This window comes from Chamaea fasciata, unplaced genomic scaffold, assembly GCF_029207755.1.
Source record: "Chamaea fasciata isolate MVZ Bird 193981 ecotype frontalis unplaced genomic scaffold, bChaFas1.0.hap1 SCAF_10, whole genome shotgun sequence".
Lineage (NCBI taxonomy): Eukaryota > Metazoa > Chordata > Aves > Passeriformes > Sylviidae > Chamaea > Chamaea fasciata.
In genome coordinates, this window is record NW_027094095.1 from 22882769 (window position 1) to 22905194 (window position 22426).

Genomic DNA, 22426 nt, shown 5'->3' on the forward strand with positions numbered 1-22426 from the left:
GCACTGTTACTTGGAAGAAGTCTCACAGAGGGAATTTCTTTTTCCTTAAGATCTATATTGAGCCCTTGTATGGTTCCTAATAGAAATAATGTCTCAGTTTCTGAGTTTTTTACCTGCAGCCCTTTCAATGGTTCAGAAGTTTAAGTGCTAGTGTTTGCATATACAGTAGTGGAGGGACTGCTGGGCACCTCTTTTCCTGTCCCTTTCTGCTCACTGAGTGTGCTGCAGTGTTATCTGAAATAGAAATAAATGCACTTTCCATTTGAGTAACAACCTGTATTCTAAACCTTTCACATGCTGCTGAGGTGACTTAGTGCTTGGGCAGATTTGATGGTCCAAGCCTAAAACTACAGGCTGTTCTCTGCTGCCATGGACTGCATTAGCTGGGATGGGACAGTGTTTTAAGTTGATTATTGCCTGATATAAAACATTGCCCCGAGATCAAGTGAGACACCAAACAACCTGAATGAGGTGGAGACAACGATGTAATGGTGGGTTTTAAATACTACATTTTGGGATGACATCCATGGATAGTTTGGGATGGGGAAAAACCTAGTGGTGTAGCATTAAGTTGACTTCATAGAAAGTTGTCATTTTTCTAATGTAGTTCATTCTCCTCCTGTCCCTCGTTGTGACTTGAGAGGTTGTGCCCCAGCACATTTTTGGATCCCTGACATTTCAGGCAGCCTGGCAGAGCATATGTTCAGAGTCAGAGTTAACTGGGGAAACTCCTTGCTGTAGAGGGAACTTTAACACTGCTTTGCTGTCTCGGCACTTTCTTTTCAACAAGCCCTTTTGTTAGCGTGTCCCAAACGTTGGCTGTCTGCCATTCAGTGCTTCTTGGTCAGCAGACTTTGGCCAAGGACCACTGAGTCTGGGAGCCTGCAGGTCAGTGCAGAACCAGCTTTGTCCTTAGAGTGAGCCGACCATTGCATGCTGTCTTGGTGGCAAGGACTCATCCCTTCTGCCCTAACTTGTCAGCCTCTGTCTCAGCTGCTGCTTGGCTTCCCATTGGGCCTTCTGCCTGTCAGCCCAGCAGCCCTCCATCCTCCCAGATCCACTCCTATTGAAAATCTTTAAACTGTAGGAGCTGAAAGGATTTGACATTTTCCAGAACACTTGAGCTCAAGTGATAAAATTGACATAGCTTTAATAATCTGATCAAAGAAGCTTTAGCTAGCACCTTTTGAAGGGTCCCAGCATCCTTTCCAAACAACTCTAGTGCTAACGCTGCTGTGAAGTGAAGAGAGCATGTGTGTGCATCTGTGCATACGCACTTCGCTCTGCAATAACCTTGCCTGTTAAAGCTTCAGTTCTGCTAAAAGTCAGTAAAACCCAAAAGAAATTACAGGAAATTCCTTAAATGTCTTGTTCAGTCTTTCCAATAATGTTAATTTTTTAAAGTAGCAGAGGGACCTTTTCATTTAGAGTGCTTTATTTCACCGAGGTTCAGAAAACAAGATGGTGTTTCAGGTGGAGAATTCCTAGCTGCCTTTTTTTTTCTCTCCTTTCCTTTGAGATTCATGTGTGATAAATAGTTTCTGTCCTGCCATTTAAGGAGTCTGAATGCTGTGTGTGCTTGTCTGTGTAGAGGGGTTCTGTTAAATTAATTGATAACAGGGATCAGAGCTAGAAGCCTACAGAAAAGGAGGGGGAAGGGTTTCTCACTGTCTGGCTGCTTCCCACTTCACTGCTGAGCCATGATATATGGCGACCTAGCCCAACGGGCTAAATTGATTCATCTCTAGTTCCTGTTTCTTAATCTGGAGCTAAATTGGTTTCATTTTTCTTGTTTTGGGTGGTGCTTACAGGAAGTTTTTGGCAGCATCACTTTACTCCATTGTTTGTAACTTCAGTTTTTGCCTTTAAATCTGAGCATTATTGATTGGCATGTTAAACCTTGTGTAGCATCTGATTAGCATTTTTAAAATTGTCCAGAAGCACATGGCTTAGCACCTGTGTCAGCCATGCTCTCTGTTTAGAGCAGTGGCTAATAGAGTTAGCAGTGATCTGCCTATTGATCCTTTTCTCATAAGAATGACGTTCCTTCATCCCCTCTTCCAAAAATAAGTCCAGGCAAAGAGAGTAGTGTGTTTTTGTTTGGTTTTTAATCCATTAATACAGTACAGTGAGCAGTTCTCTTTTTGGCATGCAGCTGAATTTCTTCACTTGAGTAGCTTTAAATTAATCTAAACATGGGGGTTTGTGGGAGAGTCTCTTGCATGTAGAACAGCTAAACGGAGTTTGGGGTAAGTCTGTGTTTGTTGCTCTGCTCCTTGTGCTGTGCCAGATCATCAGTAACTTGGACAAGTTGATCTCATCTGTAGTGTTGAACTGCAGGTGGCAGCCAGGGGTAGTGGGAAATGTGGTGCTGGTCCCAGCTCTCCTTCCCAGCACTGAGGTGTCTCAGTGCTGAGCTCTTCTAATCTTGCCAATGGGAGGTGTCTGGAAGAGATCCTGGGCTGCTGAAGGCTCTTGGGGCGAGATGTAGGGGCATCACACCATCTGAGCCCTGCCTGTCTGCCGAAGACCCCAGCCACTGCCAAGGCAAAGCTCAGCCCGTGCAGTGATCATTTACCTCGGCTTGAGATGCAGCTTTGCTCAGAGAGCAACTGGTCCCTAATTGCCCAGGCACCCTCCCTGACACCTCCACTGATGTCAGATTCTCAGCAGAAGAAATGTTGCTCACAGAGAGCTGCAAAAAGCACTTTCCCCACAAAAAGTCTTTCCCCCTGCCTTGTGAGGGTTTGGTGCCATTTTGAAACTGAGGTTCCCCGGGGTTAAAAGCCAGCATCTTAATTCAGAGTGCCAATGTTCAATTTTGCTTTCTGCTACCAGACTAGATTGCAGGCCAGCGAGAGAGTCTGGGTTAGTGGCCCACTGGGTCACCTCCCATTTGTTTTCCTCAATTTTGTGTTGTCATAAATTCATTCCAGCCCGTTGTGGTTGATCAGTTTATCTCCGCCGGGGCAGGGAGCGCTGCGAGCATGATATATGGCACAGAGCATTGTAGCCAGCCTCTCCATGAATCACTCCAGCTGTTTGGTGTCAGCCCCAAAGCAAACAGGGCCCGGCCGCTGAGCATTGACTACGATGAGCTCAGTATGGGAAGAGACATGACGTATGAATGTTTATTTAATAATTCTCTAATATTTCCAGCAGAGTGTGGCTGTGCCTTCTGGGAGGGGTGAAAGGGGGGGAGGTTGAAGAGGGAAACTCTAATCTGTTGGGGTGGGTCATAAATCAGGCAGACAACATCATTAATCAGGGATGGGACAGAAGTGGAAGGAGGTGGGACTGAAACTGCCATCCTTGTTGGGAAGGGGGCTGTGCTTTTTTGCCCTTTTTTTTTACTTTTTTTTTTTTTACTTTTTTTTTTTTTAAATCTTGTTTCTGATCCCACTGGCCCCAGCCACACTGCCCGCATAATAGCAAACCTGGACACTAGGCTGTTTAAGTGAGCTACCTCTGCTCTGAACCTTGCAATACAAGCCTGCCAAGCATTAAATCCCATTATAATTATCTTCTTTATATAACACTTCATGCTTATCATGCTTCATTGGATGAGACGCTTGTTGGGTTAAAAAGAGGGTTTTAGAGACAAAAAGCAATTGTATTTGTTTTATTTTTCCTGTCTCTTTCTTCCCCTTCCCCCCCACCTCCCCGCTTTCCAATCCAGCTGTTTTGAAATGTTGGCTCTGGAGGGGCTCTGGTGCAGCAGCACAAGGGGGAGCATCAGTTAAAATTAAACAAAGTTTAGATTGGGATCCTTGTGCAAAGAGACAGGCGTGTGAGAGCAGTCAGGGAGGTAGCAGTGTCTGTTGGGGAGACCCTGCTCCCAGGCAGACACATCCAGGGGGGAATGGAGTGTGAAGCCAGAGGATTAGCAGAGTCCTGAAAGGGAAGGAGCCACACTTAAGCTGGTATGTCAGAGGAAAACAGAAGCTGTTGAGAATTCACACCATAGGATAAGCGCTACCCAGCCCTTTTCCACCATATCACACCGTTAATAGGCTTTGATGGGAGACATCTCATAGCAAAGACAGACTTAAAAATTTAACTTGAGTCATAAATGAACTTTGTGCTCTGCTAAGCCGAGAGCATGATGCTGCTGGTGGGTCCAGTATTAGAGCATCCCACATGAAACTTGGGACAGGATTCAGGACACTGGATTGTCAAGGACTGAGAAAGAGCGGCTGGACTGTGCTGCTTGTGTCCAGATTTTTATCTTTATTAGGTTTTACTCCTTTTCAGTAATTCAGTATGTGATACTGTGTGTACTGTATACTGGTGTTGAAAGAGTATGGAGATGGATGCTTCATTTCTTTATGAGGTGAGGCTTTGGCATTACTTCTTCCTCTGGTATGTGACAGTGGAGAGCAGCGTGCTGGACTCTGCTTCTTTATTCTGCTCCCTCTTTTAACTGTTGGAGAGAAGTTGCATGTGCCAGTAAGGGTCTCAAACATTATAACCACTGTGCAAACTGAAATTGTGTCAGTGTCCAGTTCTTCACAGGCCACTGGTTAAGGAAGCTCAGCAAGGCAGGCTGTGACTCTACAATCTCAGACCTGGGGGTAGGTGGTATCTCTGTTCAGTGCAGCATTGTCCAGAGGTTTGGTCTAATTTCATGCCTTGAGGCATTTTTCTATAGATTTTGACATCTTCAGTACAGGAAGGGACTCTTATTTCTTTTGAACCTGTGATGTTTTAAAGTTGAAGCATCTGCAAGCGCAGGGGATCTCCTGACTTCCGGGGCAGTAGCTTCCGCGTCCCTGTCTTATAACTGGTGAAAAAGCCAGAATGAAATTTTATTCCTACGTTGGGGGCGTGGTTTAGGCATCTTGCAATTTATGTCTCTTTGCCTGCCCCTTCTTTTCTTTTTTCTTTTCTTAGTTTCAGAAATGCTGTTAACTTTAATTTGTAGAGTTGCTTTCTGGGAATGAAAAATCGATGGGGGGCTATCGCAGTGTGAAATTCGACTGTCACTATTGAGCTATAGAGTTACCAAGATGTCTTAGAAGGTAAAAAATAAATCGTGGCCCAGCAAGTGCTCAGCTGTGCTATTTCAAAGGGGATATGAGGCTGATGGTCTGTTAGAGGGTACTTCAGTTAGATGGATGATGATTCCCTGTGAAATATTGGAGTTATTCCATAGGTAAGAGAAACTTTAGCTTATAAAACACAAACAGCTGCCTTCTAGTAGACGAATTCTGCCCTTAGATGTGTGAGCAGCTTGTCAGAGAGAGGACTGGTCCCTAAAATTAGCCTGTTGTGTTTAACATTGTGTCTGATGGAGCATTGTGGATCTTGCCGTGTCCCTTCTGAAAATACTTTGAGGATGTGACTGTTTATTCACCTCTCTTAGCTATGCTGCAAGAATTAAGAGGCAGGGACTGATACTATTTTTTTAGGAAATGTTTGTGTGGTGCCCAGATGCTCTCAAGAGAAAATTAACTATTATCTTTATGTAGCCTGCACTCCCTGTTTGGATGAAAATGTTCCTTTGAAGAGCAGAAAAGGGATCATGTTGTGCCCCATCCGCTGCCAGTTTGCTGTCTCTCTCCTGCATCTGCTGAGGGGCAACCCTGGCTGCACAGGCTGGCTGTGTGCTGGTGGTGACAGGGCTATTGCTTTTCTTGGCACTCACTGACTGTTGTGGCAGGACTCAGTAAGTGTTTGTGCTGTGCCAGCTGCTGTATGACAACAGAATGGTTGTAATTACAGCTCTCGGTAATTATGCCTTTCTTAGGCTACATTTAGTAAGTATAAATATGAAATAGTCTTTTAAAAGGACCAGTTTTGTTAGTTCTCATTAAACTATATCTGGGACAACTGTAGAGTGGGTAATTATTTCTCTTACACTTGCATGCACAGTTGCAGTACAGCTGAGGGGTGCTTACTGCTGCAAGGAGAAGTGTTAAGTCACATTTAGTTGGAACTTGGTAAAGATTTCCCAAGGAATTTAATGACAAAAGAATTCATTGTGCTTTCATGTCTCCTTCACCTCTGTAACACAGAACCCAGCACTGCCTTTACAGAAGCAAAGTAATAGCAAGTAATGTCATTAAAGTAGTTTAATATCCATGTTGATTTTTTGTCCTCACTTCAGTGTCGATGCTTTTCCTAACCTTACACTCCACTGCTACAGGCACTTCATCCTATTTCTCCATTATCTTCTTTCTCTTTTTTTGATGATTTTATTTGCAAAAAGCTGTTGATTCCCACACAGTTGCATAAGCATTCCTGCTTTTCCCTCAGATAGCTGGCTCATGACCTGTCCTTCCACTGCGCTGCTCGTTTCCTTTTCTAGCGCTGGGACCACAATTGGTTATATGATACTAATGTGCCCTGGCCTCCTTTAATAGCCTCGTGTTTCTTTTTGAAGGCACGATTACCTTAAATGATGCTAATTCCGATCCTTTCTTTCCCTGTAAAGGAAACAGCAACAGTGTAAAAGTTCCGGGGCGGCAGCAGCAGTAGCAGTTGTAGGAAGCTGTCTGGAGGATGTGTTATCGCACTGCCCTTGTGTGCCTCCAATCAGCGGTCATGAATGGAGGTTCTGGAAAGCCTATCACCTCCACAGTAAAGTCCTTAAAAGGCTATAGATGAATCCAAGTGCTGCTGTAGTAGCATAGATATTTCCTGTTTATTTCAGTCGTTTGGATGGGGGCCATGGGAGTAGAAGACATTTATTTAATTGCTCACAGAGGCTGGCTGCAAGACTCAGCTGCGTGTCCAACCTTCTGAGCAACTTTCAGCCCTAGGAATTTGCTATTCCTCTTTCGCGTCATGGATATTTTATAATTTTGTGCCTTGATCGTCCAACCAAAGCTACCAATAATCCTAGACCAGCTCCAGGCCACAGTGAGATGACAAGTTACAGCTGCCATAAGTCTTCCAGTAGAAAAATAGACCTGCCTAGCTATACATGGGGCTTGGTCGTAATCCAAACATGTTTACTTGTGGATGGAGGCAAGTGTCTGTAGGCTGGAACCTTTAGCCTGTATGCCTCAGCAAGGAGAGCAGCTGCATTTTCCATTTCCACCTCCTGCCTTTTGTGGCCCTGGCTTGTATTAAGATAGAAACCATAATGCACCTTCACCGATCTGTTAGAAATACAATTGGAGTCTCCAGGATGAAGAATACATTTGAAAAGTGAATCAAGACATTAACACATTAGATGAGTAATTATTTCTCTTTAGGAACGCTGTTTAGAGAATCGTTTTCTGATTCAGCCTGTGCTGCCTCAACAAAACCTTGCTGCAGCAAACCACTTTCCCATAGCATGGGTTTTTCTTTATCGCCAAATCTGCTCCAGTAAAGCAATGGGATTGCATTTATTTTCTCTTTGGAACAGGGAACATAGTCTCTAAATCTAATCAGAATGACCTATGCATTCTTTCTCCCAGCTTTCATGTTGAACCATAATTGCTCAAATGGCACATTTAAAATTTTGGCGCAAGCTCAGACTTTCACTCGCCGCCTTTTTAAATCAGTCCCAGTGGCCAGTGGATACTGCGTAGCCCTACAAATGCGTCTAAACATGCTGACTCTGAGGCTCCTTCTATTCTGAATGATCAGTGGTGCCATCTGTCTCTGTTTTGATTGGGGCTGGGCACATGTGTCCCAGCAAAACACGGGCCAAAAAAAGGGGAGAGAAAGAGCCAGCGCCTGGATTTACTTCCCACTTCTGTAAAGACATTGTTGGGTTCTGTGTTATGGAGGCGGGGGAGATAGGAAAGCAAATGAATTCTTCTGTCATTAAATTCTTCGGGGAATCTTTATCCAAGTCCCTACTATAAATGCAGCTTAAAACGCCTCCTTGGAGTGGTAAACTCCCCTCAGTGGTATTGCGATGGTGCATGTAAGTGTAAGAGAAATAATTCCTCTGTGGGGAAAAAAAGAAACAACATTTTGGTTTGCATCAAGATAAAATTAGTCAGAAGCAAACTCTGAATTTGGCAAGCAGATGCCAATATTAACAAGTTGTGCAAGCAAGTATAAAATAGAGACGCTCGTGACTGAGAGCGCCTCGGAATCGTGTGTGTGTGTGTGCCCTTGCATGCACCCTGCTCCAAATTCACAACTTAGAACACGGAAATTAGAATGGGGAACATTGCATTATTCATAACTTGGCAACCAGAAGCCAGGGCACTTTGCCAGAGTAAACTATTCCCTATAATTACAGGTGAAGCAACATTCTTTAATATCTTACAATACAAAAACATACATTAATCAAGGAAAGAGGGGGTTTTTTTCCTAGAGGACAATAAATTAGCATCCTTGCCAATTTTCTCAATACATGTGACAACGTTTTACAGGATTATAAGTCAGCCTCTTTAAAGGAGGTTAGTCTAAAAACAAATAATCCAAATAAATGAGATTTTTAGCTAAATAAAGGGGAAGCCAACTCCTAAAATGTTGATGTCTTGCCAGAAGATTTGCTTTTAGCATTGGCAGTCTTGCAGACCCTTTAGAGGGTCTAAACTTCCCTTGGTGTGATTTGACATGGCTCTTCTGTAAACAGCTTTGCTGGGCAGTTTTCTGCATCAAGGCATGCAAACCCCTTCTGCTATAACCAGCTCATCTAGTGAAATAAAATCTCAGTACGTTGTGCCAGTCTGGTAGCCCACATGTTGGGGGTGATTCACAGTCAATCTGCTACCAGTGCCTGACACTGGGCTTCTTCCAGAGACTTAAGATACTGAAAATGCCTGAGCTGTATCTGTTTTCTTTTAAAGCCACCTGTCACTTTTCTTTCTAAAAACTTACATGTCAATTTAAGTGTTTTGCTTGTTAGTAGCAAAGGGGCTTTTTCAGCTTTATGTTACGTTCTTGGACTCAAGTAAGTGTAAAAGTCCTTTCGGTCTGTGGATCTCCCACTGACTTCAGTGCTGCTCACCCACATCTGCCAATATAAAGTCCCTGTATCTTTAGCTGTCTTACTTGTTGCAGGTGATGCTTGCTAAATTGAAAGTGGGGGCAGATTATTTCATCAGGTTGAAACAAAAGCAATTCTTATCCCAAAAAAACATGGGGGTGTTCATAGTTAGTGTTTGAAGTGCAGGTAGTGAGGGAGTTGTGTTGAAGACAATGTATGGGTGAGAGCTGAGACAGCATCACTGTGCTCTGCCATTCTGCAGCGCTCCTGGGTGTCACAGAGCTGTGCACAGCATGTTACAGGCTAATAAAATGGGATTCTTCTCTGGAAGAGTTGCCCTCTCACCCAGATGTAAATTGGGTATGAGAGAAGGCTTGCAGTTGTATCATTGTGCACTGATGTTGGGGTCATTTTATCAACTCTTGAAGATTTGTGCCCCACAAAGCAAGGACTGCACAAGGCTTTCTCTCCTGCAGTGTCGTGGTGGTTATGATAATTGTCATCTACAGCTGAGGTTGGATATGGCCTGGGGCAATTTCTCTGCTCCTGGAATCTTACTTTAGCTTGACTTTGCCTTCAAAGCATCGACCAGTCTGTTTCTAATATTTATGATATGTAAGCTGCTAGTGACATGACCTCTGCCCTTGGTGCAGGGAGGTGGCATGTATGTTCTGCTGGGTTCTGCACTTTGGACAAGGGAGGATAAAGGCTTTGTTTAAAAAATAAATACATCACTTTCAGGTTTGTCAGTGGTACTGTACATTTTCCTCTCTGTCAGTCTGCCAGTCTTACAGGCATAGGAAAGCAAAAATAAATGTACGAGGAAGACAGAAGGTCAGAATATCAAGTGTCAAAAGTAGCCCATGAAATTTTATTGGTGGTGCATTTAATCAGTGCTAAGCGTTTTTTACAAGATACATACAAACAGTGGAATTGTAAAAATTTATGGAATGCTGTGTACAGTGTAGCCATTTATGAAGAAAGGAAAATTTATATCCAGTTGAAATAAACCAAAGGGGAATGTTTTATGGAGACTCCTCGACAGCAGGATACATCAAATGAGATCTGGATAAGATGAGGATGGGGTATTTGCAGGGGCTTCTTTGAGGTGTTTTCCTGCTTCTTCAGCAGCTAACAGTTTGCATCTTTCTGTGGCTCTCAAATAGGCAGGATGCTTGATGCAGGGACAATGTGGTGTTTGTGTTTTTCTGTACAGTGGAAAGGAAACACAAGTGAACAGCTGCTACTGGTATCTGTTGTACAAGGCTCTGGCTCTTGGGCTTGTTCCAGTACAGCAGTTTCTTGAGCAGCCCTTAATACCCAGCTGGGAAGGGTTAACTGAAGCCGATCACACTGACATCAGCATTTTTTTGTTTCCTTTTTGGTCCAGTATTTTGTTGATGATAAAGCACAGACTTAGTCAATTGAGAGATTCCAGAGCTGCAGAATCAGAGATAATTTAATTAACAGAATTGCTTGTGATTGCCCACTGGGACAGCGGGTAGGAATTGCTCGATTTAATTTGGAGAAACAAAGATCACATGCATGCTAATGTTTAACAAATAACCAGTGCTTGGGTTAAAGTTTTTTAGCAAAGAGGGGGGTGACCATTTCCCAGGGGAGATTTCCCAGGAGGCGATTGCTGCTCAAAGCTACAGATAGGTCCATTTTCCTCTTCCATAGTATTTCTGTGCACTTCTTATGACCTTTTACCTGAACAAAGCAAGGATTTTCTCAGAGAAAGAAAGTGTTCTTATTTTCAGTGCTCAGGGGAAAATGCTGTGAATAGCAGAAAAATATGCGCTGGGCTCAAAGACTGAAAATTACCACATGCTGTCTGCCCAGTCTCACAGACCTGCTTCTTGATACGCAGCATCCTCAGCTGTGACTGCCAGTGTGTGGAAAACTTAACCACAAAGTCCAGGGAGAAGTACAGGACCCAGATTCTTCCACAAGGAGCCCTCCCTTCCTGTTTTTGCTCTCATGTAAACATTTTCACTCAGGCTGCTGTGTGTAGTGATGTCACAGTGAGTCTGTACTCCAGGATGGAGGTGCCCTCTTGATACATCCTCACCCAGGGAGAGCAGTTCAGGTGTCAGTGAGCCCTCTCACGCCTGCTGGAGAAGCATGAGCACTGGTGCTCAAGGTATAGCTCTTGGCAGCAGTTGTGCTTAGCAGGTCACTCTGGAGGCTGATAAATGACGTTATCCAAACACGTCAAATCAGAGCGCTGAGGCGAAAAATTGTTAAGAGTCCTCCTGCATCCAGCATGAGGTCAAGGCAAAGCAGAGAGCCAATTCCTTCTCCGTAATTCCCTCTGCCTCACTTGGCAGGGTAACTTGTACACAGCCTTCCCCTGTCCGTGGCACTTGGCTTTCTGACCCTCGCTCCACCCTGGCGTTACCCTGTAAAATTCTGCCCAAGGCTGCTCCCAGCTGTGTCCAGGCAAGCACACACAAGGTGCACACATAAGAGGGAATCCTGAGGGAGTTCCCAAGATTCCTGCTGCAGGAAGAGTTGCTCCTAAGCGATGCTTATCTTTAGGATACAAGCAGCAGGTTGACGGTAAAATGACACTAAATGGAATGGCATGTGTCCCAAGTGTGCTGGCCACCACGGGAGCCAGACACATGGGAAGTGACTCTCGTCTTTATTCCATCCCTGGAGGTAGTTTCAGTTTCCTTTATTTACTAATGTTCTCCCTATTTCCCTTGACCTCATTTCCTCCAGCTTTTCCGAAGCAACCATGCAATTATTGCTCACTTTGGGTTGACCCTTGGCTGCCACGTCCCTTGTTGCTGCTGCTCCGAGAGGCTTTCCTGAAATCTCAAGTGCAAAATACTCACATACAGCCAACACTCCTATCTCTCATGTGAAGTAGGAGCTGTGTCTTCAGCACTGTGCTGTGCGTCAGGATTTGTCCTGTGAGCTTTGCTTAGCAGGGGGAACATGGAGTTTAAGTTCTGTCATAGCTGAGCTTTGATCAGTGCTGGGAGGTACTGCAGTGGCTAAAGCTCCCTCTCTTACCAATGCACCCCAGTCTTGTTAATAAATGTATATTTAACAATGTCTGGAGCGTATGAAGTGATAATAACTAAATCAATACCTCCCACATTGATTGTCCAGGATCCCTACAGCGTGACGCACGCAGCGGTGCGGTAATTTTCCAGCTAACTAGCACCCTGATCTACAGCCCTCCTATTGATTGGCCATTGTATCAGGCAGCCTCTGAGCATTATTGCTTATACCTCTATTCAACCTCCTTTTCTGATTCATTCGTTTATTACTGGACAGGTGCTATTATCTCAGAGACTTTCCGAAATTGGCCAATGGGGGTCAACTGTTTAGATTTCTATAAACAGACCATTTTCTGTCTTCTCTAGTTGCAGTGGCAAATTTTTCCTTTTCAAGTTTTGACTGTTACTGGGCTGGGACTGGGGATGCATGGGCATTTGTTTGCATCTGCTCAAGGAATCAACTTTTCCCTTTCCCTTCTGAGTTGCCCACCCATCTGAGGAGGACAGGTAGCTCCAAAGATGGTAGAAGGAGAATTTGGCAGGGGTTGAGGTTCTACTTGCCACCTGCTTTGGGTGGGAGTCACACGCGCTGCCTTTATACCTCCAGTGCCCTTATGCATGCAGGAAGGAGAAATGGTTTCCATGAAGTCAAATTCAACTGCAGTCTTCAATCAGCATCAGTTCAACAGTGGGCCAGACTGGAAGGGAAACAATTTTCTCAGCCAACAATAATCTTCAAGCTATAAATAAATAAATCTGTTTCTTCCTTGGACAAAACTAACACCTTTGTAGACTTTCTTTGAAAACGCTAGCAACTCTTCCTTGAGGGTGAGAACTCAAGCTGGGATATGTAATAATTTATACCAATGAGCAAGAGCAAGTGGGTGTTTTCACAGCGGGGAGGACTGTCTCCTACTGAAACTCTTTCATCTTGCTTCAAAGAGTATTTATGGATTCCAAGGCTTGAATCCACAGTGTCCCTGTCCCCAGACAGTCCTCACCCACTAGGCTAACATGGGACATTTGTATTTCTTTACCTTTTTTGCAGTTTTAAAATTGTTACCATTTTCTGTCAGCTGTCACTTGCGATGAATCTCCTTCTGATGAAGATCTCAGTTGGCTCATGCAGAGCATGTCTCATCAGTACAAAGGCAGGAGTGAAGCTGAAGGAGCTTTAAAACTCTGGTAGTTAACCATATACATTCCAGCAGCTTCACTTTCTTCTGAGGTGTCATAATTGGGAAAATCACCCAAGATCTCTTTGACTAGTTCTGTGTACCAAAGCCTTGAGAAAAGCCATCAGAATCAGTTTGTGGGAGATACCCATAGTCCGTCCCTGCGTGCTAGCGACAAGTGACTAATGAACAAAGGAGTGAGTGCCTGCCTGCAGCTCGAGTGCTGAGATTGCAGCTCACTTTACTGGCTGTAGTAATTCCACTAGACCTGTGCCTTAGCCACCTGTTGATGAATCATCCTCTAAAAAGGTAGAAGACATAGGTGCCACTGTGGGTTATCTTGTGATTGATGATGCAGCTTCCGGTGTCAGGATGCTCTTCTGATTCTTCTGAGCTGGAGTCTGTTTGGAGATGCCAGAAATTCACTGACACTCATTGAAAATTGTTGGTTTTGTTTTTATTCAAGAAAGTAAAAGCCTTTATGTCAATGCTCTAAATCTTTTCTGGGGAATACTTGAGGGCCCCTCCCTTTGCCCGCACTGTGTAGAAATCAGATTTTGCAGCGTGCTGGAGTGACGCATCCTTGCCTGTAGTGCTCCCTGCATTTCATTTGCTAAGCATTGCTGTCTGCCCTTGCTTTTAGGTTCGCAAGTTGCTCTTTTCACCAGCCTTGCAGAACCATGAAAATACACTTGCCTGGCCTCAGCACAGTGCCTCTGTGACAAAAGAGATAATGCTGCCCATCAAAAATGACCCTAGGAAATGGGAAAACTGAAACTGTAAAGCTGCCTTTATAGCCACCCTGTTGGCACCATGTCCAATGCTTTTGGTTTCTCCGTTCTTTCAGTATTAGAATCAAAAAGCTGGGGCTTTCATTAATATAAGCCGTTGTGTTGATCCTGTGTAATGAGCTGATTTTGCATTTCACGAGGCTGATGGCCAGCAAAGGCCTCCATTCCCTAAGGGGAAGAACAGCCCCTATTGCCCACGAAAAGTTATCTCAGCAGCTTTAAAGCAACACACAGAACTTTGTCTCAAGTATGTGGTCCTGAGTAATCTCTTAAGGGAGACAAGAAAAAAGGCAGAAAACAAACAAAAAAAACCCCAGCAAAAATATCTATTCTTTAAACGTCTGTGTCTTGCTCTGTATGAAGCTGGCAACTCCAGCACTGGTTGTGTTCTTTTGTGATGTGTTTGGAAGTGTTTAGAAAGACATTTTAAAGAATTCACACTAGGCTTTTTGGCAATTCTTTTAACCCAAGTTGAATGTATTAGTTTGAACACAATGAATACAATTAGTTTGAATACAATACAGTGCTATTTCCTGTGCAGTACCTGTTGTGGGATATTTTCCCCCAAACTCTTAACAGTCTTGTGTGCTCAGTGATGTTCACTCTTCATCATCTTCTGCAGAATTACAGAAGACTCTGCAGTGACAACATTTGAAGCGTTAAAGGCTCGTGTCCGTGAGTTAGAAAGGCAGCTTTCCCGTGGGGACCGCTATAAATGTCTCATTTGCATGGTGAGTAGCACTCCACTTGTGGTAATGAATCAGAAATGTCTTGGTATCTCTGCCGAGGAGGGGAGAAGCTTTTCTCCTTTTTCAGGCAGTCTGAGGGAACTCATCACCAATTAGCCTTCCAAATTAAGGTCTTAACAACACAGGTTTCTGTACAAATTACGTTGTTTCACTGGTATTTGGAGCTGTCCCTCTGTATCAGGGGCAAGAAAGGCCCAGCTTCAAAAGACTTTCTGCCTTCCTGTATAAAACTCCCAGATACCGGCATCCTTTTCCTCCATGTGCAAATTTAGGTACAGAGGAGAGAGCAGAATTGTGATCAGGGGCTCACCTTCTCTGATTTGGGAACAGGGATATTGCCTAGCATTTGAAAGTTGCCAGTGTCCTGCGTGCTCCCTGGTGATGCTGTGGCCTTTCTCAGGAAGGACAGCAGCTCCCTCTGATGGTCCAAGCCTGCAGGGCTCTACATCTCCTGTTGGGTTTGTGCTCTGCCGAGGGCAGAACATTCTGCTTGGTGGAGAGCTCCCTCTGCAACTTCAGCTTCATGCACAGGCTTCTCCCTCCCAGCCAGATCACAGCTTGGAAGTGTGGGAGTGCAGTCCTTGTCACTCATCCCACAGGAGGGACAACAGCTTGCTGCTGATGTCCAGAGGTTTGTTAGCAATGATAGAAGACACTTGAGAAGGCATGTCTGCTGAGGTAGCAGCAGCTTTCTTGGGGTGTAGTTAAGCTGTTCCTGCAGAGCTGAGTTGTGATAAGGGTTGATCTTACCCTGTCACTGGTTTTCATATGATCTGGTGACCTTTCTGATGAGAATAATGGCAGGTGGCCAGAGCAACTTGAGATGCTTTTGCGATAACTGTGCTGAGCCAGGTCATCACTTGAGTGGATTATGGGCTTCCAACAGGAGTTCTGGGAAGCCAAGAAAAGGGATTGAAGAAGACTTTCTGCCACTGCAAACATTTCAAAAATACAACTTCTATATTACACAAGTTGGTTCTTTTAATCAGACTTTTTTAACAAAATACAAGACAGTGTTACCCACAAAAAAAGGCATTGTGATGGGGTTGGGAGTGAAGAATCACTAGATTACTGCTAGGGAAATAACCTGTTTGCTTCTTTTCCTCAGGACTCCTACACAATGCCCCTGACTTCTATTCAGTGCTGGCATGTGCACTGTGAAGAATGCTGGCTGCGGACTCTGGTGAGGCTCTTGACTGCTTTCTTGTTGACTTATAGCCTTTTTCCTCTCTGCCCAGATACTTTATTCTAGATTGCCGCAGGGAAGGGTGCTTTTTGCTTTATTTTAAACAATCTGAGTGCTGTGCTTGCAGATTTCCCAAGCCTGGCTGTTTAACACCCCACTCTAACTTTGACATGAGAGAGTTTTGTTTGAGTCGTTGTGATCCAAGTTCCATCCTGCCCCTTGCTTTTTCCTCCGCTGTGGGAAGAGCTCTCTGCCAGGGACTACCTTGCCTTTCAGTAATTTCCTGTGGGGCATCCGTGCAGAGAAGTAAAGGTGTGAGAATGGAGGCCAAATTGACTGAGATTTCATGGGATGGGTAGCTTCTGAGAAATATAATACTCTCCTGAAGCTAAGGGAATCATCTTCAGGAGAGAGAATATGGAAGGGAGCTTTTATAATGTGAATCTATATTTTTTTAGATTTTTTGGAATAGCACTGGGTGGTTTTCAAGCATATACCATTCTGTTTAGAAGATTGGGAGCTACCTTGAACATTGAATAGGTGACCCAGTAGAGTAGTAATTTATTCATTTATTAAAGGACATCAGGTTAAAATTTAAGGTGTTATTAAATAAAGTGTTTTCTTTTCCTGTGTTAAAACTGTGGGGTTTATAATCAGCCTTTAACGTCCCCTCTGCAGCTGATTTTCAAGCTTTCTTTTTGTTCAGGCTGAGGAGTGGAAAATAGTCAATTGTGCTTTCTAGTTCTCCTGTTAGCAAGATGATACAGTGTTGGGTTGCAAAAAATATAAGGGAATGCCACCCCTAAAAACTTGTTCCTGGAAGGCATTACTCTACTTTATAAAACACATTGTGTGCTTGGAATTACGATTAAGCTGATCATGCTCCTTTAAATCCTGCCTTTTAAAAGTCTTGTCCAAGAAAAGTTACCAGGATGGTGAAGTGCCTGTGGGCTTGAGTACTAATAGCAACTCAATAACTTGGCTATCCCTTGGGCTGTATTTTATAGCTCTTCAGCTACACCCCGTCACTATTTACATTATACAAGCTTTTGTAAACATTTTAGCAGCATCTTATAAAAGACACATATGTGGGTGTGTAGCTGTGAGGTGTCTGGATGACTATGTGCTCTGCCACCTTTGCTAAGTGAGGAGTAATCTTGTCTTTCAGCAGTGCTACAAGCACAGGATAAAACACTCATTTCCTCTTCATTTTCTTTACTGTGAAGTCTTTGTCCTCTCCTCTTCCCACCAGCCTCAAGTCATCTTCAAAATCTGTGGCACCAATTTCAGGCTGTTCTTAGGCACAGCAGCAACTTAGTTCAACTTCAGTCAGATCCCTTTTTGTCATGTTCAGCAGTCACAGCCACTCAGGAGAATGGGGAAAGGCACTCCAAGTGTGCTGTGGGATTAACATTTCCCTTGCAGAGGGGAAGCCATCTCCCCCTAGAATTCCGTGAGAAAGGTGGTGATGAAGCTGGCTGTGTGTGATCTGCACATGGCTCTTCTGCTGACCAGGCAGGCGGGATGGGAATAGTCCAGCAAGACATCATGTTAGGACTTGGCACTTGCATAGGGGAAGCAATTAATAAGTGACTACTCATGTGTTCCCCAGTCCTAGCCTCTCCCTGCAGCCCCCAATTTATTAAAGCGGGCCTTTTCACAAGGCATGCTTGCACTCCCTCTCCCATCTCAAAAAAATCTCCCAGCCTGTGTTCGCATGTTTCTAATGTAACCATTAAAATGTAGCCTGAAGACAGCAATAAAAACCCTGGAACGCCTTGGTGCTTTTGTGTCTTGATCAAAGTCAATGTGTGTAATCTCGTTAAGACTGCCCTCCTTCCCCCCTCCCTTTTTATGAATTTAATGGCATACAGCAGCTGGGCTCAGTGTTTAATGCTTACCAACCTGCATTGTTCTAATTAAGGTATCTCCTTTTATTTCGGGCACAAAAGAGACTCTTGTTTTTTTTAACAAGCGAGGAGCTGTGGGATAGTGTGTGTAATAATCGCTGCTGTTACCTTTCCCTGGGTATAAAGCTGGCTCCCCAGTGGGGTTGGGAGGAGGGAGCCTGCGCGTGCAGCACACATGGAAAGACTTGGCTGGGGGAGAGGGGCAGCATTTTTCTTCTGCTCTGCAGTAAACAATTTGTTGGAGTTAATAGGAGTTGGAACAGGCGGGTTGTGTCAGGCTTCCGGCCCCTTTTGAACAATCTGGAGATTTGCCATCCATGCTGGTGAAAAGTCCCCTTTCTCCTGTGCCTTTGGTTCACATGCCTATTAACTTAGAGTGTGAGTGTGTCTGAGAGAGCAAGGATCATGTCCTGAACAAGGCCCTGGAACTGAAGGCTCAGAGTGCCTGGGAGCACTTCTAAACTGCAGGGTATTGAAGACAGGGTGAAATTTGATGCTCACATGTGTCTGTGGACCTAAGGTTTAAACATTTTCTAGGATACAATAGTACAATGATCTGAGCATCTGACTTGATAGTATTTAAGGCACTGATGAGGATTGGATCTTAAAATACTTAGACTTTATGAAAATAAAATTTTTGGACTTTTGGTTCTTGATGGTCAATTCCAAATTATAACTGTTTCGTTGGTAAGGGCAAAGAAGAGACTTTTAATCACTAACTCTACAAATGATGGACTCTTTAGCTTAGGTATAATTATACTGGAGCTCAGCACGTCAACAGGCTGCAAGTTCTGGGGTTGAAACATTGACCAGAGGAGACTCCATCTCTGAAGCAAAGGCTGAGGTTGCAGAAATGGGTCCTGGAGATGCCTTAAGAGAACCAAGGTCATGGAATGATTTACCTGTGATCCGTTTTAGAAACCCTGAAAACGTATGCAGGTTCTTCAAAGATAGGAGAGGAACTAGTGCTGTGGGAGCAAGATATAGCCTGGGCAGCAGCAGGTGGAGTTCCTTTCCCTGAACATTGATAGTCCTCATGGTGGGTGTCCATCCTCAACTGGTTGTTGGACTGCAGCCCGAGTCACGGGGTGGTAGGGGATGAATCTCCCTCTGTAAGAGTCTGCCCCATCTCCATCCTTCCCCATTAACTGAGAGGGGCCCTACAGCTAATAGTGGGTGAGATTTGTATTCTCCTTCTCCTGAGGAGAGTTCTCTTAACAGAAGAGATTGGCCATCTGCTGTAGTGATTTGCTGGGGAGGTTTGGAGCCTCCATCCTTGGAGGTTTGTGAGAACAGGGTTGATGTGTGTCTGTCAGGAGTAATTCAGGTTGAGGTGATCTTGCCCAAGGAATGGGTCGGCGAGTTCTTGACATCTCTCTGAGCTGTAGCTGTGTGATTTCCCAGTCCCTGGTATCCTTCTTTACGAAGTAAATGGAGCTGGAAGCTAAGTCAGGCTGTTGTTTGCCAGTGATGGAACTGTTGGTGGGTGCAAGGGCTGAAAGAGGAGCGGTTTATTTGAGAAATGCAGTTTACTAAGTTTCCCCCCATCACCTCTACAAGCCAGATCCAGCATTTCCCATGAGTATTTCCTGACTCCAGGCTTGTGCCTGCCTGTCTTGGGCTTATTTGAAAATGACAACTACAAGAGCAGGAAAAAATCACTTCTAAAAGCCCTTCCTCATCACAAAATGCTTCCAGGGGATCCATCGATATATACGTGTGCTCTGCAGTTGACACATTTATATCTTTGGTAATTACTACATTCTTAGCCTTGACACTCTTTCTAGGCTCTAGTCCCATATATCCCATGTGGGCTGGAGTGGTTTTGTACAAAGCAGCACAGATACAGAGCAGCTCTTCTGAGTGATTCCTCAGTGCTTCAGCAACATATAGGGACGTCCTGAGTCAGCAGCTGCATTGATGCTGTGCTTGAGCCTTCATGATGTTCTCATCTGCCGTGAGGTTCTCTGGTTGTTAATTAGCATTCTTCAGTTCTGGCCTCCAGCAGTGTGGAGGTGAGCTCCACCCTTTGAGGCGGCTTCCTGAAAAAAGTTGTTCCCATTGCCTCACAGCTGGAGGGTACCCCACAATGGCAGTAGAGGACATCTGTTTCTCTGGGAATTAGCATCTGCAGAGAAGAGGTTCCACACTTTGTGTGGAGGCATGGCTGGGAGAGGAGGTGGACGCTTTGGTTGAGAATTGGATCTTGGCATTCAGTTCCTTTCCTGGCAAGAAGTTGGCTCTTGGTTTGGGTCCCTCCTGTCACATCTCTGCTTCGATTTTACTTTCTTTGCCTGCTCTGTTAGTGTGTCCCTTTATTCTCTGTGCCTGGTAACATATTCTGCTTGGAAATTGCCCATTTTTAGACCCACAGGACAGCAGGAAGTGCCTAAATCCTTCCTTGTGAGTTTCCTTGCTTTAGCCAATTTATAGCAGACATCATACCATTTTTTTTAAGAGGCAACTTTAAGACAAACTACTCCAATCCTTCCTGGCACCATGTAAGCCCTAACGACTTTTCAACATCTCAGCTCTCGTTAATGCATTTTTCAAACTAGTACCCCAAGTGATTAGCCTGTATTGTGCATCAATCACTTGCCAAATTTTAATTAAGAAAGGAGGAGAAAAAATAAACTCCATCCTGGTTCCAGCCCCATTTCTTTGCTCTGTAACAGCCCTGGAGCAAACTTCTTGCAGCAGAGTTTTATAAACCCCTCAAAACTGGGGTTTATAATGGAAAAGCTGAGGTGGCCTTTACTCCAACACACACAGCTATAACACATCAAGGCTTTTCCATGTAGCTATGATGAAAGGAGCAGAAGGACCTGGAAAAAAAGGAAAAAGAAATGGCCGACAGGTGGGACTTATTATTCCACAGCATTTTTATTTCAAGGGAAAAGTTTAGTAACCCCAGCTGGCAGGTGAGCAGTGGGGGAGCAACGCTTTTTCATTGTGCCTGTGCCAGCATGTGTGTGTGTACAAGCTTATGTGCCTCTCCACAAGAGAGGAGCGCGTAATCACTGGTCCTGATAAATCTTGTACACCTCTACCGCAATGTCAGATGCAAGGATCAAGGTTCTGAGCAACTTCAATCTAAAAAGTAAAAAATCAGGACTTAGTTCTGAATTTACCACACATGCTTATGTGTGCAGAGGAGGGCAGTTTCATATAATATAAAAGAAAAATGCATCCCCAAGTGTCCAAAGTATTAGAGAGACCCAGAGCCCTGGGCCCAGTGTGCCACGTGCGGCCTGCACCACATTCATGCCAGGCTGCTGAAGGTTTCCAGGATACTGTTGTTCCTTCAATGTACCCACGATTCAGAGTTCAAGGATGAGCTGTGCTTCCCACATGCAGGTGAAGCAATATCCACCACTGCCCTAAATCAATCTGTGATTGTGTAGCTCTTGCAGAAAATAGGTCAAGCTCCATGTGGCTGGGTTCTGCTTTGTGACATGGTAGAAAACTTGTCCCTGCTTATGCATGTGCAGCTCTCAGCCTTAGGTGGGAGAGTGAATCCCCCTAAAGCCATCAGCACGTGTTGCAGACAACAGATCTCCGAGACAGAGATCCCAAGGTCTGGCAAGATAAATCCAGCCATTTTCCCTTTCCCTGTAGTGTGAGGGAACTGCATACCTGAGCTTGCTTTGCTGTGGAAGAGAGCAGCAAAGATGCAGTTGCTTCCATCGGGCTTGTTCTGCCATCCCTGTGGGCTGAGTGCTTAGAATGAGCACCTGCAGCCTTTGGTTCAATGCCTTGCTGCCTCTTGCCAGTAAGCTTCTCTTAGGAAGGAGAGCATGGATACAGATGTGGGCACTAGTCACATCTGGAATGCTTAAAGTCCCCATGCACACTTGTGCTTGTCAGGGCACATAGGAAAGCTTGAACAGGCAGCTGCCAGCTGCTGTCCCTCGGACAACATGCTGTGAATTAATTCCTCAGCACCTCCCTGCCACTTCCTTTGGGACCCCCTCCAGCTACAAAGATGATGCCAACAGGGCAACTAGATGCAACAGGTGCCTCCAAGGAAAAGGGAACGACATGGAAATGAGCAGAGACTCTATTGAAACAGGATATTTTGTGGCATTTGCATCCAGATTAGTGAGCCCCTTGGGAGTGCTGCTGTGTCACACAGTGGTGCAAGGGCAGATGTTCAGATTTTTCTCTCGTTTTTACCACTGCAACAAGTTTTTACTGGGACATGCAGAGTAGAGCTTGCCGTTTCTAATTCTGGAGATCCAAAGCTGAGGCATTGAGCATAAGCAAAGAGGCATGTTAAATACAGGCTCTGCTAAAGTCCAGTGCACTCAAGTTTCCAGCATTTTAAGCCTTTCCTTTGAGTTACAGTTTGCACTTCCTCCTCCCAGAAGTCCACTTGGTGAAGACCATTGCATAGGGCTGCATGATGCATTGCACAGGCACAGTGGATGGTCCCTGCCCTGGAAGGCTGAAAATCTAAACAGACACAGTAGTTGTCCCAGGTAACTGGAAGGGTGTGCCCACAGGCATCAGCACCAGCGTTAGGTTTTCCATCCAGACCACCAGTGGTCTGTCCTTCTTCAGACTGCTGGCCTGTCACTCACCCTGAGAGTGATGCCCAGGGTATTTTGGGTGTCTTTTACACTTCATTCAGCTCTAGCTCAGCAGGACTTTGTGTGTGACTGGTTTAGATGAGGTGCAGGTGCCTATGGTCCCAACATGTGTTCCATCAACAGCT

At 44.7% G+C, this 22426-nt stretch overlaps 1 protein-coding gene across 6 annotated transcripts in view; it reads left to right on the plus strand.

Moving 5' to 3' along the window:
* The window catches only part of RNF220 (ring finger protein 220), a 221193-nt gene that overhangs the window by 194849 nt on the left and 3918 nt on the right, over nucleotides 1–22426 (plus strand). For all 6 annotated transcript variants that reach the window (XM_066192698.1, XM_066192701.1, XM_066192700.1 and 3 more), the window contains 2 exons: nucleotides 14487–14595; nucleotides 15722–15796. In XM_066192698.1, coding sequence (XP_066048795.1) covers nucleotides 14487–14595; nucleotides 15722–15796 — 184 coding nt within the window. The remainder of the gene's footprint in view (nucleotides 1–14486; nucleotides 14596–15721; nucleotides 15797–22426) is intronic.